Source organism: Netta rufina, assembly GCF_964035555.1.
Source record: "Netta rufina genome assembly, chromosome: 4".
Classification (NCBI taxonomy): domain Eukaryota; kingdom Metazoa; phylum Chordata; class Aves; order Anseriformes; family Anatidae; genus Netta; species Netta rufina.
The window spans coordinates 45143154-45158100 of NC_140127.1; the positions used below are offsets into that span (position 1 = coordinate 45143154).

Consider the following 14947-nt stretch of genomic DNA (forward strand, 5'->3'; position numbering starts at 1 on the left):
GCACCAGCACTTACCCTGTTGGAGAGGCTGTGTATTTGTACTGGGATTTTGACTGGCCGACTGGGTTGAACTATTGGCTGTCGTGGCAGTAACGAGTCTGACGTAGTGGAACTTGCTTCCAGGTACCTGAATCTGCTGAACATTGGGTGCAGTTGCCAAGGGAATAATTGTCTTAAATTGAGATGTACCCACTCCTCCTACAGTAATGGTCTGCACTGCTGATTTCACAGCCTATTAAGCCAATACAGAGAGCATAAAGTTACTTTTACAAAGGCAGAAAGAACAGCAGCACGTCTGTTCCTCCATGCGTTAGTGAGGAACTCTTTGATCCATTAGCATCCATGAGAAGTCAGTCAGTTATCCCCATATTTTGCTTGCCAGAGTAAAAAAAAAAAAAAAAAAAAAAAAGAGACGCAAACAGATACAATGCCAGCCAAAGCTTGGTGCAAAGCAAACTCTGTTCTGTTTTCAATTCTTTATAGCAAACTCCCAAGTAAACTAATATTTGAAAGAGTAGGATGACTCAGTCTGCTTCCCAAGATACAGTGTATGCCAAATTAGACTTCAGCTGACTAAGGAGAACATTGCTCACTTCATATTCAAACTCAAGAAGAGGACAAAACTAAAAATATTTCTATTAATAAAAACACGCAGTAAGAACTCCTTGCAGAACTGTTTGTGCTGGACTGCAGCACAATTAATCTGTGTGTACAGATACGTCCTGTTGGACACAGCTTATGATGAACACACACAAGTCACTGTGCAGCCCTCGAGGTGCAAACGGAACAGAATCCACAAACTGATTGCTGAAGAGATGACAAAGTGGGCAGGCTGTGAAATGAGAGAAGCAAGAACAATGAACGGCAGCAAAACAGATTTACTAAATAATAAATGCCAAAAGGAGAAAGAAGTGGATTTTGGCAGACCTGTGCTGCTGCACAGCCAGGGTAGCAGTACATCTCACATTCACAGTACTTCAGCTTTGCAATTCCTCTCAAACAACACACTGATAACAAGTCTATGTCTATTATTCTTATAAACATTCATGACTGTGTGGGCTTGTTAGCAGCCATTTTACCATTCTTTCTGATGACCTCAAATGTGAGTTCCTTCCTCTTCTTTCTCCTTTTATCCGACTTTGTTTGGAGTTCAGCTTCTTATTCTCAGAATCTCTTAAAACTGATATTAAATCTACCATGTACATTTGAACTAAGATCTAACGTTAAATTTAATTGATACGACAATATGACTTGATATAACATTTTCCTACCTTCCTAGCTTTGAGCACCTACAAGACTGAGATCTCATTTCACACATAACTTGACTGGAAATACAAGCTCACTCTTATGTAAGTATTTCCCTGGGATAACCTTTTTTTTTTTTTTTTTTTTTTCCCTAAATAAATATATTGAAACCTCAGGAACTCAGACCCATTGGAAACAAGCACTGTTTGCAAGCACACTCACAGCCACACTCACAGGGAAACCAGCTTGGGCAAAGCTCCCTCTAGAACATACATTTCTGACTGCTGTCCAAAGACAACCGGGAAAATTGTAAAATTTAAGTGACAGCTCTTCAAAGGGTATCTTCTTGAGCCCTGTGATGACAAGGGAAACCCTTGTGTTGTTTCAGATAGCTTTCGATCAGATCTCAAGATGCCTACCACCCAGGAATCTCAGTTCTGTCACTTTGAGTGCTTGCATTAGAATGATTTCATATTTTAAAATACATTTTAAACAATCTTGCCAGCTGTACTCCGAAATATCAAATCATGCTGGTGCCTATGTCTCCTTATCACCAGTCCCATTATCACATGCCATGCTAAGACAAGACTAGTAAAATCTCTGAGCCTCTGGTCTTTTGCAGCACATGCTACTGTGTCCACTACCTGAGCTATGTCCACTTTGCTCATTTACACTCATACACATTCCCGTGTATTTACCAAAACAGGAATACAGAGATTCAGATAGAAAAAGATTCCCCTAAGACAAAAAAGGAGGGATAAAATAAGAACTGTAGTTTGATAGGCTGCTCAATTCTGTCTCATCTTCCATTAATGCAAGGCAACTTATCCAACCTCATAGGGAGAACCTTAATTTTTTTCTAGAAATGAGACAGATGGAACTATTGACTTAAATTCCGTAGGTCTCAGACCACAGCATCTTGGTTATGCAGACATTTACCACAAGAATATGAACTCCATTGTTGCAAGCCTCAGAAACACCCAGGAAGCGGCCCTAGTCAGTGGAATACAGTGTTCGTTGGTGGAAAAGAACCAACCACTTCAGGAATTCTTCCTACTGGCACAGGGTGCCTCTCAGATGACTGGGGAGATTTAATACACAGAGACAAGAACATGCCCCAAGTGGGGCTTCTCCAGCATGGGCACCTGCTTTCTAAGCGTGCATGCCCTTGAGAGTGCTGCCAATAGTTGGCAGCCCTCGATGGGAGGAGCACCTGCTCCTCCGAGCAATGCTTCTGCCAACTCTTCAGCAAATGCTGCTACAAGAACACCTTGGGACTGCCAGTTTGCAGCTTAGCACCCTAGATTCTCATGAGCATGAGATGAGACGCAGACACGCTAGAAATTAAAGGAAAGTCAGTCTGTACCTGCGCGGTTGTGTGGTTGACTATGGCCTTCCCAGGGGAGGAGGGTGCTGACTGCTGCACTGTGAGGATCTGCTGTCCTAACGCTACATTCAGTGGGACGCCCACCGTCTTCTGGGGGGAGTTGGGAGGCTGGGAGGCCACTGACACCACTGTTAGCTGCTTGGCAAAACAAAGAAGCAGTTTAAATCTCTGAGCAGCATGCAAGACCCTGTACATACACGTCCCCCTCCTCGTGAGAGAGGTACAGTTCTCCCACAGTAGCTCAAGTTCTTCCTGTGAACAAGGGCGCTGTATTCAGTCACAACTCACACGGCCTGACTGTGCAAGCACAGCACGGAGATATGTTAGAAACTTCAAGGCATTGCTGGTTTCCAGCACTGAAAGTCCCATGCAGAAAGCTAGCACTGCTTCTCTTTTCCTTTCACCCCCATCCCCAAACTCTGCACACTCAGCCTGAGCATTGTCAGGATAGATTTCTGGGTAACACCTTTCTAATCAGCACCATGACTGTTTCATGACAAATGGAAGCTTTAGAGGAGGGTAGTGGAAAGGAAAAACAATCTCACTTTATACTATTAATTCAGCCAAAACATAAGAGCTTTATAAGTATTTTTCAACTTTTTTATTTCGTTTTTTTTTTTTTTTATTTTTTCTTTCTGATACTTTTTCCTTTCTGACTCCTGTAATGATCCAGTTTTCTGACCAGAAATTTCTGCAGAGCGCATCATTTCAATACTCTGTTCTAAACACCCACAACCCTTCCAAGGTCAGTTTTCAACTCGTTTTTAAAATTCCTACTTCAAGTTTTAACAAAAAGAAACCCAGCTTTTGAAACCATTTGTTTTTAAAAGATACTTAGAATTATTTATCTACAGTAAACTCAAGAGGTAGCACGAAGTCTTCTCACTCCCACTCATCTGTTAATTTTTATTATAAGATTGACTTAACAGCTTCCCTGCAATGCTTTTCCCAGCAATATTTCTGAAACACAAATCTGTTTGTCTAACTCTCTGTAGCTAAAAGCACACCCAAAATAAGAAAATCTTAATTCTTGTGCTAGTTTTTATACCTGCTACTTAGTTTGCATGCATTATACGTCTTGGTTCCCCCCCGACAATCATCCTTTCTCCAGTAATATTCCTATTCTCAAGGCAATTTTAATCAGGTCTAAAATCTCAGCCTCGCCATGATGCTTGTCTGTATCACATGAGTTATCTTCCTATCAATTGCCTGCCTGTGCCAATCTCCAGTTCTCTCAAGGATCATTTCCAATCTCATTTCTGTCAGACAAGATTAGAGAAGACTAAATTATCTATGCAGCACCAGGCGACAGTTAGTAAATGTTAACCTATTAACATAACCAAGGTCTCCTCTTAAACAGCCTGTTGAATTTTTATGAACGCATTTAAAGACAAAAAAAGGGATTATTTGAGCACTTGGCTAGGGGAGAACAGCTGCTCTGGGAACGGATGCTGAGGGAATGGCGAGAAGTGACAGGAATGGGAAATTAACGCAGTACTGCCTATTTACTTAAAACCACATTAAAGGAGGCGGTTGAAAAACCCAGCGTGGGCCATTAACGCAGAGCGTAGTGCCACGCAACGGAGGCTCTGGAGCGGCAGGATCACAGACAGCTCGTAGCCAAGACTCAAACACAGAGCTCCATTCAGATCACTTTGCAGCAGGGACGGGAGGGCTGCAGCCACAGTGGGGTCCTTACCTTATTGGGGGATTTGAGTGGTGAGATAGCTATTTTATTCGGTGTCTGTTGTGTTGTTGTACTCAAAGAGGATCCAATAACTCCAGTCTCAGAGATCGTTATTGTCTTTGGTGGTGTTCCTGGAGCAGATTGCGAAAGAACCCTGCCTATAATCAACAAAGACACGGTCAGCTTCAGCATCCCCTTTTGGAACTTGTAAAGCTCAAGTTTTCCCTGGTTAGCACGCTGTTGATCCTTGCTTCTGAGGGTACCTTACCTACCAGGAAGGACAGTGGAATTCTTTAACTTAATTCAGAAAGAAAGCAAAAACAATCCGCATTACTACAAATGAAGGAACAGTTTTCTCAGGCTTAACAAAACTGATGTTTACTTTGAGTTTTCTGAGGCATCCAGCTGGTAATTCTCGAAAGCCAGCACAGCGTCCCCAGGCACGCATCCCTCCAGTACACCTGCGCTGCACGCAAGCACTCAGCCAGCTGGCAGCGTGCTACCAAGTCCCTGGGCTACTGCCAGCGTACAGAAAAACTGTGAATTGGGAAGGGGTGGAGGGGCACTTCCCTTTAACACTCTGCCAGCAGAAACTAGCTCTATGACAGCGACCACCAAAAAGGCGCTTGGTGTCTCTCTACATCCAACTGTGACTTTTTTTCATTCCATTTGTGCTGGTGGTTGGCTTTTTCACTGCCTAACACAATACACGATACTCCTGTGAAAATACGCATGGAGGTGCAACTCCCTATACCATCTGCTTTTGCAATAGCAAAGAAGCTTAAACATCAAAAACAGCAGCTCTGAATCACAAAATCAGCCTCATGAATATTGCAAACTCTGCAAGAGCAGAAAATAGATTTTTTTTTTTCAGACTTTTAAGCTGCTTTCCAAAGAGTGTTTGACCACTGAGCCTTCCTCTGCTGCACTTCGGCTCAGATGTGTGTTTCTGTCACAGCCTCTCTCAGCAATTCTCTCATATTATATATATCAAAATATAAGAAAAAGCAGTGTCACTTTGCCATCCAAAGCCAACTGGTGACATGAAAATTGGGTCAGCTGCAACTAACATGATCAAGCGTCATCCGCGTAGAAAGCTGCCCTCCTCTGAAATCTACGTGCTCTGAGATAACCCTCACTTCTGTGCAGCCTAAATAACAGCACACTTGGTTGCTAAAACCACATGCAACCTGAAAATGTCACTATCTGTGGGAATTTTACCATCTTCGGTATTCAGTGCTTCTAGTTTTGTTTTTTTTCCTGGTGATAGCTTTCCCTTTCTCACTGCATCCCCTCTGCACTGCTTGGCATCAGCTTCCTAAACAGAATCTGGCTGCTTATATTGACAATCCTTGCAAAATTACAACTTGCACCTTGGTTTTCAGAAATGCCCAGGCAATTAAAGGTGTCTATCATATTGAGGAAAAACACACACACAAAATCTAAACAGAACGCATGTGTGCTACACCTTCCCTAAAGTGATACCAACCTCTCAGCTGGTAAGCTGTACTGGCTGTTTGGGGTTGTGAGGGGAAGGGAAGATGTTTAGGAAGATTTCACTTAGAGAAGCATCTTCACCTCACCAGCTCAGGGAAAAGTACTTGCTGTCCTCCAGCTTATTGATTGAAAAGCTGGAAGCTTATTTCTTTAATAACACATTTGCTAGTCAGTACGATGCAGATCTGTTGTGACCTGCATGTTTCTTTTCTCTCTGGAGACAGCAAGCTTTAGAAATCTAATGGAACAATAAAAACTTGCAAAAACTATTTCTGTTCTGGTTCTTTAACTGTTTGTCAGTTTTCACGTACTGCCAAATGAAAAGGTTGAAGTGGCTTGTTGGGTTTTTGAAACACAAAAAAACCTTAGTTCAGATGCATATGTGTGACTTTTTACAAGTAGCACAAGTCCTGGTTCCGTAAGGACTTAACACATTCATATGTGGAAAATATTTTAGGTCTGCTCGGAGGGGGGGGCAGTCTAGAAACAGCTCTGAAGGTGACTGGCTTTCTATGTGTGTCCTTTGGAAATAATTTGCGTGCCTTAAATGTTACCTGCATACAACCCCACCAAAAATCAAATGATTCAAGTCTAAGTCACCTAAACCAGCAAAGTGTAAGGTTACTGACCACTACTGGGCCCCTCATTACAAGAAGGACATGGAGGTGCTCGAGCGAGTCCAGAGAAGGGCGATGAAGCTGGTGAGGGGCCTGGAGAACAAGTCCTACGAGGAGCGGCTGGGGGAGCTGGGCTTGTTCAGCCTGGAGAAAAGGAGGCTCAGGGGAGACCTTATCGCTCTTTATAGGTATCTCAAGGGAGGCTGTAGCGAGGTGGGGGTTGGCCTGTTCTCCCACGTGCCTGGTGACAGGACGAGGGGGAATGGGCTAAAGTTGTGCCAGGGGCGGCTTAGGCTGGATCTTAGGAAGAGCTTCTTTACTGAAAGGGTTGTGAGGCATTGGAACAGGCTGCCCAGGGAAGTGGTGGAGTCACCGTCCCTGGAGGTCTTTAAAAGACGTTTAGATGTAGAGCTTAGGGATACGGATTATTGGAGGACTTGTTGGGTCAGAGGTTGGACTCTGTGATCTTGGAGGTCTCTTCCAACCTAGATGATTCTGTGATACATTTATCTGCTTCTACCTACATCAAAATCTTTGCTGATTTTTCCCCCAATTGCTTGAGGTGTTAGAACAGAAACTATAATAAAAATCAACACAGGAAAAAAACCCTACAATTGCCATCTCTTTGAATAACCTTAAAAAATCATAAAGCAAAACAAGTCAAGTAAGTACAACCTGCAATGACTGGTGACACTTGAGTGGTCTGCCCTGTAACGGCTTTGCTATTGATTGGTTTTGCAAAGATCAGCTTGGTGATCACTGGGCCAGAAGTTGGGGTTCGGGTCTTCTTCGCAATCTGAAAGACGGATAAAAAAATTCTCAAATAACTTGAGTGTTTTAGATCTAAATCATCATGTTAATGACATCATACAAGATAGAGTGCAATATTCACAGACAGAATAATTCATCATCTCACACTTTACCTCCATTTCTCATGTTGGAGAGAACTGGGTTATCATCTATGCCTCTTGAGAGAGCCAGCCTGCAAAGCAGGACAGCCAAACCCCTCACAGCTATCTCATAAGGTATCCCTGAACAAACACACCTCATTTTCAAGGCACCTTATTATTGTCCTGAAAATATTGTGGCCTGCCTATGTAAAAAAATATTCAAGTTAAAAGCCAAGTCTCAAAATTTCAAGCTTATAAAAAAGTTACTTTTTCAGCCACCCAGGACATAACTTGCTCCTTGAGTCACTTAAATGAGACCACTACAGCTCTGAAATGTTTCTTCACTGCTTGGAAACATTTCCTCAGCTGTTCTGACACAGCAGCACACTCCTACCCTGCAAAAGGGAAAAGGGAACGTGGATCATCAGCCCCTGAAATTCTAGGACATGGGCTAGCCAAAAGCAAATCAGTACATGCAGGCCCAAGAGTAGGGCTGTGTGTCCCTTCTGTGACATCTCCCCTCTGCAGTGCAGCTGGACCAGGGACAGGTACGTGCAGTTCAATGAGACGGACTGCACCAACGTACAGGCTTTTTCAGCAGGGTTTGGTAACGAGGACAATCAGAACTTCTTCCTCCCTTCTCCACGCTGAAGGGGCAGCTACCAGATGCATTTATCCCAACCGTTTCTATACCCTAGCATGCAGGTGTGCAAAATTCAGCCTAGACTTCTTTCAAAGACTGCTTCAAACCACCAACTCTCGAGGCTGCCAGCAGATGAGGGCAAGCATTAGGATCTTCTCCCGTAAGTAATACTGTACTCAGGCCCGCAGATGAGCCCCATCCTACCTCTCCTGTGCCCCATGTGCCTGTGTGCATCCCACAGGCACCGGCCACCACCTGCAGCAAGGTCACAGAGGCATGAGATGGCACCAACGTGGGGAGCCACATTGAGATTGCACATCTGTTGCTTTTACTCAAACAAGCAGAGAAACCTTACACATGGAGACAAATACAGAGATGACAGCTACTTTCAACAGCCTGAGAAGGATGCAATTGCTTAAATGAAGCAATCAAGTAGGCTGGATGTTGTGGTTTCCTACACAAAACCCCTATTTATAGTGTTTGCTGTCTGCAAACACCTCCTTTACAGGAGCGCGGTGCCGAAGCATTGCAAGTGGTCGACAGCATGCAACAAATCCAGCGGGCTGCCCGCGGAGAGGGCGCGTGAGGCCGCTTGGGCTGCCCGCAGCCTGCTGGCAGCACAGCTGGGAAGCCCCAGGGTGGCACCACAGCTCCTGGCCTCGCACCGCCAGCAAACCCCACGCCGCGTGCCCGAGTTGTACCCAGCTGAGGCCAGGGGCCCCCAGGCAGCTCTGACCCTGGGCAGCGCCAGATTGGAGATTGCCATGCTGTTGAAATTCATCCTAATCCTGCTGTAAGTTATCACCACAATTTACCTGCTGACGCTTCTAGTCTCCGAAGCAAGGGCAAAGTCTGGCCCAGAACATGGCCAACACCTAGCAGGAACAGTGAGCACGCAAACAGCAGCAGTTGTTTCTCACGAACAGTCATTATCCATGCTTAAATTACTCACATAAACACTTGTAAAACACCAGCCAACTGTTACCAGCGAGTATCTCAGGGAAAAGTAAAAATCCCAGAACAAGAGCTGGTCAACACGAGCAGCCCTGCTTCTAGGGGGCTCAACTTGCGATACCCTCCTCAGATTTTTTTTTTGGGGAAACTGATGGACTGGGAAGCAGCAGCTCTACATTTTCTAAGAAATGACGGAACTCCCTCAGGCTTTCAGAAATGTGGCGAAAAACCCACATGCCCCACTGGCTGCCTCTTGGCAGTGAGCCTTTCTGAAGCATCGATAGCCCCAGTGTCTGCCAGAGCCTCCCAGGCTAAGGTGGGAAGCTCATTACCCATTTCAGTAGAGACTGGAGACACCAGAGGAAATGTCCTCTGACAGAACGTCCTCCCGACGCTTCAGCAAGAGCAACTTCTCTGCAGCCCTCTGTCACTGCCTGTGCTGATCACAAGGAGGTGACCATTGCTCCTTTTTGCCTATGTAAGCTAAGCACGCTCTCGGAAAGTTACTTCGAATTAGAGTGCAGAAGTACTTCATAGAGCAAAGAGCTCTTCCCTAAGAAAATTATTAGTTTAAGAAGCACACAGCAGCCTTCTTCCCCCTGCAGAAAGGAAAAGCTTAACGTGCAAGCATCTTTATTTCAAGGGTGTCTCCCTAAGCTCTTCCCACTAAACAAGATGAACAAGTGTGCTTCCATGACCAGCCTGCCTTCGACTGTCAAGCAATGTGGTATTATGACAGAAAAAGGCACCCGCATACCTTGAATTTACTGCGGGCTAGGAACAGCCACAGCCACTTAGCACAAAGGAGCTAACATAGCATAAACCCACTCCCTAGATGACCTCATGGGAGCTCCTCCATGCAGCCACACCCTATCTAATTTTTACTTGGCATAATAGGAAAAAACCTCACAGAGTCTGGAAATAGAAGACAACAGCCTACTTGAGAGAAGATAATAAGGGCCCTGAGTCAGACGCAGAGATTTGCTGTGGGCTTAGGGAGTGTGTGAGGTTATTTTCCCACAGTGAGACAAAGCCACACTGACGGTGTGGCAGTTGTCTTGTCACAGTAGCTACAGACACGCGAATGTAACCACCTAAATGTGGAGCTGGCTACCACATCCAGACAAGTTCAGGTTGGAGCAGCTCAGCCGCAGCAGTGGCGATGGGTCTGGGCCTCTGCTTCTCACCCAAGCGCCAGGTAGCATGCCAGCACATTGTGCTTTTTCAGCCTGCATGCAAGCAGAGTCCCAGGCTGGAATTATGTGCTGGCCAAATGGATTCGTCCACACATGCAGGGCAGTGGTTTCTACTATATCACGACAAACCGTCCAGATCTACACAAGGTCTACAGAAGGGAGAGCAATAAACCTCTTGCTCCAGAAGAAGCCCGAGGTCCCGCTGTTTTACACCCCATAGCTTCATACCTCTAACATCACAGTCAGAGAGGGAGCGGAGGATTCCAAGGCACATTTTGCAGAACTCTATCAATTCTGCCTTTTCTCAAGTGCTGAGATCTCAAGCGTCACAATTAGATTCCAGTAAGACAAAAGGATTTTATTTTTGACCTGCAAAGCCCCTACAACATTGATAATGTAAGGAGAACTGTACAGAGCTGATAGCCACCCAGGCATCACCTTCTATCAATTCGTTTTTTCAGCACAAAGTCAAGCTGCTACGCTGCCTTGCATCCGAAACCGCTTCACATGAGTTAAGTTACACGAGACCCTTGGCAAGCAGGGAAGCATTCACTGCTTCCTTTTCCACTCAGGAGGTGCCAAGAAGGCACTGAAAGGCTGAGAGGCTCCTCAGGATCATGGGGTTAATGCATGACATCATTTTCTAAGCGTGGGTTACCTCCCTTGTCATCTATGATAGAGTAAGACCATGAATCTCTCACCTAGCCTCCTATATCCTTTTGATAATTAAGTAATTTCCTGCAGGGAGATGTACTGTCTAGGAGTTGCACGTGTAGTTGTCTTTCCTGCAGTATCGGTCACTTTTAACAAACTGAACTCTGCCTTCTTGCTTTTCATTTCTACTTCCTCATCTCCTTACAGGGGGAAAAAAAAAAAAGGAATATCAGGCATTAACAATTCATTCCATTTTGCAAAAGGAAGCAAAGATTTAGTAGAAAGACCATAACAAACAAATTCAACCCAACTGCAATTAAATGGATTAACAAAGGGATGCAAGCCCATTTACAATGGGTTATATTAAGGAGCCTGTAGAATTCCTCACGACAAACAGATATCAATCACTGAGTCAGTTTCTCGGTCACGGATGGCACAGGTAACCTCATGGAAGCAAAAGCTCATCGCAGTTATTTTCTTAATATCGTACTCTTTCATTTATGTGCTAGTTGGCAGTAACTGAAGCCAGTAGGAAACGATCCTACTGGTGATCGATCCCTGTGGTGATATCACTTTTTTGAAAACTGTAATGACAATTGTATCATTAACATCAGAAGGCACAAAAACAGGAGCCACACACAGAGTGCATAGACATCTTGAAAATGGTCATAACTATTAAACAGTTTTGTCTGGAGATACGACACAGCAACGAAGGAGGGGAAAGCAGATACCGGTGCAGGGATCATCTGCTGATTTAAACCAAACTACCTGGACGGTTGCTTATGTGTGCTTACCATGAAATGCTAGCGGGGGAACTTAGCAGTGCTCATGGCATGCTTAAAAGTAACACGAAAAGTTACTTGAAGAATTTCAAGTGCGGGAAATTTGTTTTCATTCGTGTACTTTCAGTTTCCTTTCTCATTTCACTAATTTCAATTATCATTTTCCACCATAACGTGCACTGAGTTCTAGTTTTTCTTCACCGTCATCTAGAAAGAAGTTGTTCACATTTAGTTCTGCCACACATGAGATGAAAATCAGGCCCTTTCCTTAATAACTTGAGTTTTACAACACCTTTTCAGATCCCATCAGATTCTGTTTTTAGTTACCTCCAGATCCATGCCTGAGTTGGGAAACAGCACTTAAGAGACATCCAGCTTACAATTCTGCCTAGTTGATCAATATCTATTGATAAGCTTAAGCAGATTTGAGGCAGATGAGATGTACCTTTCTGTCACTTCTCAAATACTGTACGGTTCTTTGGAGACTTTATTTATAACAAGCTCAATGTAAGAGGCAGAAGCTACTTGATCATACAAGAGGAAAGCCGTGCACATTCTGAATAAAGAAATGCCAGGCATAAAGAGTTCAATTCAGTCTTCTGAAAGCATGTAGAATTTATTTTTATCAAATGAAAACAATGGGAAAACTCTCTTCAATGAATTTTGATAGCTCACTTTCTCTGAGGCAAACCCTAAATTCCTAGACAGTAGCTAGAGGTAGAAGACATTAAGACTGTAAATGCCTACACAGATGAAAAAGCAGGCTAAGAGCAGCACTGTACTTTTATACAAGGAATGAATGCGAAGGCTGAAAGCAACCGCGTGGCAGTCAGCGAAGGAAGCAGACAACAGTTGCACCAACAGAATTGTTTTACAGAGGTTTCATCAGCATAACTCACTTTACCTGTACTGTTTTTAATTGCTGGGTCTGCAAAACAGAAGGCTGGGCGGCAGTATTTATCAGCTGACTTCCTTGCGTCAAAGCTGAGACACCAACAACAGGTTTCACTTCTGACCGGCCTCCGATAACAACTTTGATCTGCTGGCCTTGTACCTTCGAGTCTCCGGCTTGGCCTTGGGATGCAGCCTTCTGCGCCTGCGGGAGCTGGCTATGGGGTAACGCTAAAACAATGGGTTGGCCAGACTTGCCCAAAGTTGTTACGATGAGCTTTTGCCCGTCTGGTTTAATACTCTGATTGCCTATTTTGAGGTCGGCAGCCTTGTTCAAAAATATCTGATTGGCTGAGATCGTGACCGGGGTCTGAGCACCGAGTTTATGGAGGCCACTTTGAAAGGCAGGCTTTACTATCGAGTTTCCCTCAGTTTTGGCAGTCGCGGTGTTCACCGCCGCATCGCCTGAGTGATTACTGGGCGCAGTAACCGCTTCTGCGGTGACCGGGGCTGTAGTCGTAGTCGAAGAGTCACCGGTGGAACTTATGTTCACTATTTCTTCCAGTTCTGTTTCCATTGGAATAGAATCTCCCATCGGTGATGACACAATAACCGCCTCAATGCTGTCATCTTCCACCAGCGTTATCCCGGTGTCCATTATTTCCTCAGGGAGCAAGCTGTTCACTTCTGCTGAAACCACCTCCATTGTGGCAGTTTTGGCAGTGGTGACTAGAGCAGGTACTGCAATAATAGGAGAAAAAACAAAGAGAAGTGAGTGGTTTCCAGAACACAGACATTTTGCAAAGCTTTATGAATGACGTCACCAAAAAAAGAAAATGTAGTAGCAGAAATTCTTAACAACTAACCCATTTAGCTGGATTTAGTTACAACAAGAATTTACACCAAAGCTCTTCAACATGATCCATTAAAGTGAAATAAAGGTGTCAACTTCCTGGTGATTACCAGTCCACTCTTGGCAATTTTGTATGCCTAGAGAAAGCATTCCCCCCAAGATACAGTATGTTGTTCAGAGATTTAAGCTTACTGAGATATAAAGCAGGAGGTAAAAAGCTTTGCAAATCCAATAGACAGTGATGACTTTTGTCACACACGTCAACATCTACTAGCAAGGTATCAGCGACTCGATTCCCAGAGCTGAAGTAATGGGGTTCATCCTTGTCTAAATCCTCATTTCAGAACTGTCAGGCAAACAAACAGCTGCCTGGTAAGGGGCTGTATTTACCCCAGAAACCAGCCGCAGTAGCAAGCTAAAGCCCTGCCCTTCCACGGTGAACGTCCATTCCTCTCTGCTGGCACGGAGAAATGCAACTCAATTTTTCTTTTTCTACTTGCAAGAGCCCCAACTCAAAGTGCTTCCTAAAAGCCAAACAATCACTACCCTGTCTGAATGCTAACAGGATTTTTTTGCATGGGTTACTGAAAGGACCATCTCAGATAGCAAATCCACAGTTAGTTTCGGAGCCCCAGTCAGTTCCCACTTGAGAAACCTTAAGGACGGTGCTGGGAGCAGCTGCACCCACTATTGCCACAAACTGCATCCTTGCCAGAGGCTGCATGCAGCACCTCAAAGCTTTTCCTCCATTTGCTGACCCCTCAGCACACTCAGGCGCTGCATGGGTGAGTACACAGCACGGATATATGTACTCCACACACCCTTAAATTATTTCAAACAATACTGCTTTAAGTTGCATTTCTAAGTGCTATTCCCTAGAAGAAAGGCCATTCTTAGTATACTTCAGCAGCATAAGCAGAACACACTGCTTATATGTATCTAAACAGTTATACAGTGCAAAAGGAACTTATTTATATTCTTTATTCTTACCATTTGGTTATGCTACAAACCAGTAGACGGTTGCTAAATACCTCTCTCTCTTTGAAAAAAATGAAATGAAAAATGCAACAGAGTCAGGATTTTAAACAGAACTCTGAGTTCTAACCTCCCGCATATCAAAATGCAGAGGGAAAAGACATACATTGCTTCAAGTCAGGCATTAAAACCTGTAAGTTAAAAGAAAAGAAACATTACATGTGGTTGGAATAACAGTATACAGCCATCAACACTGCAAGATTCTTGAGGTATGAGGTCTTACCGCTTTACAGATGGCTTTCATTACTGTATTTAGGCTCATGTCATCAAAAACAGCAAGAAAAAGAAAACACAAACGTACCTCACTTGTTTGATTTCTTTGTTTATTGGATAGAACTGAACTAGATGCACGAAATGAAATGATGAAAGTCTTGTCCTACCTGCTGCTGTCATCAAAAGCCACTTCAACATCCAAGCACATCATATTTTTAGGTATTTACCCAGGATTTCTCAACCACTCAGCTGTTTACTTTTGCAAATGTTTTTATAGCAAACATACTGTTTCCATTTTTTCAGTTCCTCTACTAAAATGTTTTCCAATAATAAAAGGTCACCAAACTCTTAACATTCTAACGGATCTGAGACCTTCGAGCGAGCACAGAGAAAATACACCGCTA

At 44.0% G+C, this 14947-nt stretch overlaps 1 protein-coding gene across 3 annotated transcripts in view; it reads right to left on the minus strand.

The window, feature by feature from the left end:
* Positions 1 to 14947, minus strand: part of LIN54 (lin-54 DREAM MuvB core complex component) — a 34594-nt gene that overhangs the window by 9187 nt on the left and 10460 nt on the right. Inside the window, exons 2-6 of one of the 3 annotated variants that reach the window (XM_084285697.1) lie at positions 12456 to 13183; positions 7108 to 7228; positions 4331 to 4476; positions 2611 to 2766; positions 15 to 231 (exon numbers count right to left, since the gene is read on the minus strand). In XM_084285697.1, coding sequence (XP_084141823.1) covers positions 15 to 231; positions 2611 to 2766; positions 4331 to 4476; positions 7108 to 7228; positions 12456 to 13148 — 1333 coding nt within the window. In that variant the 5' untranslated portion in view covers positions 13149 to 13183. The remainder of the gene's footprint in view (positions 1 to 14; positions 232 to 2610; positions 2767 to 4330; positions 4477 to 7107; positions 7229 to 12455; positions 13184 to 14947) is intronic. The other 2 variants (XM_084285698.1, XM_084285699.1) reach the window with 2 other exon arrangements.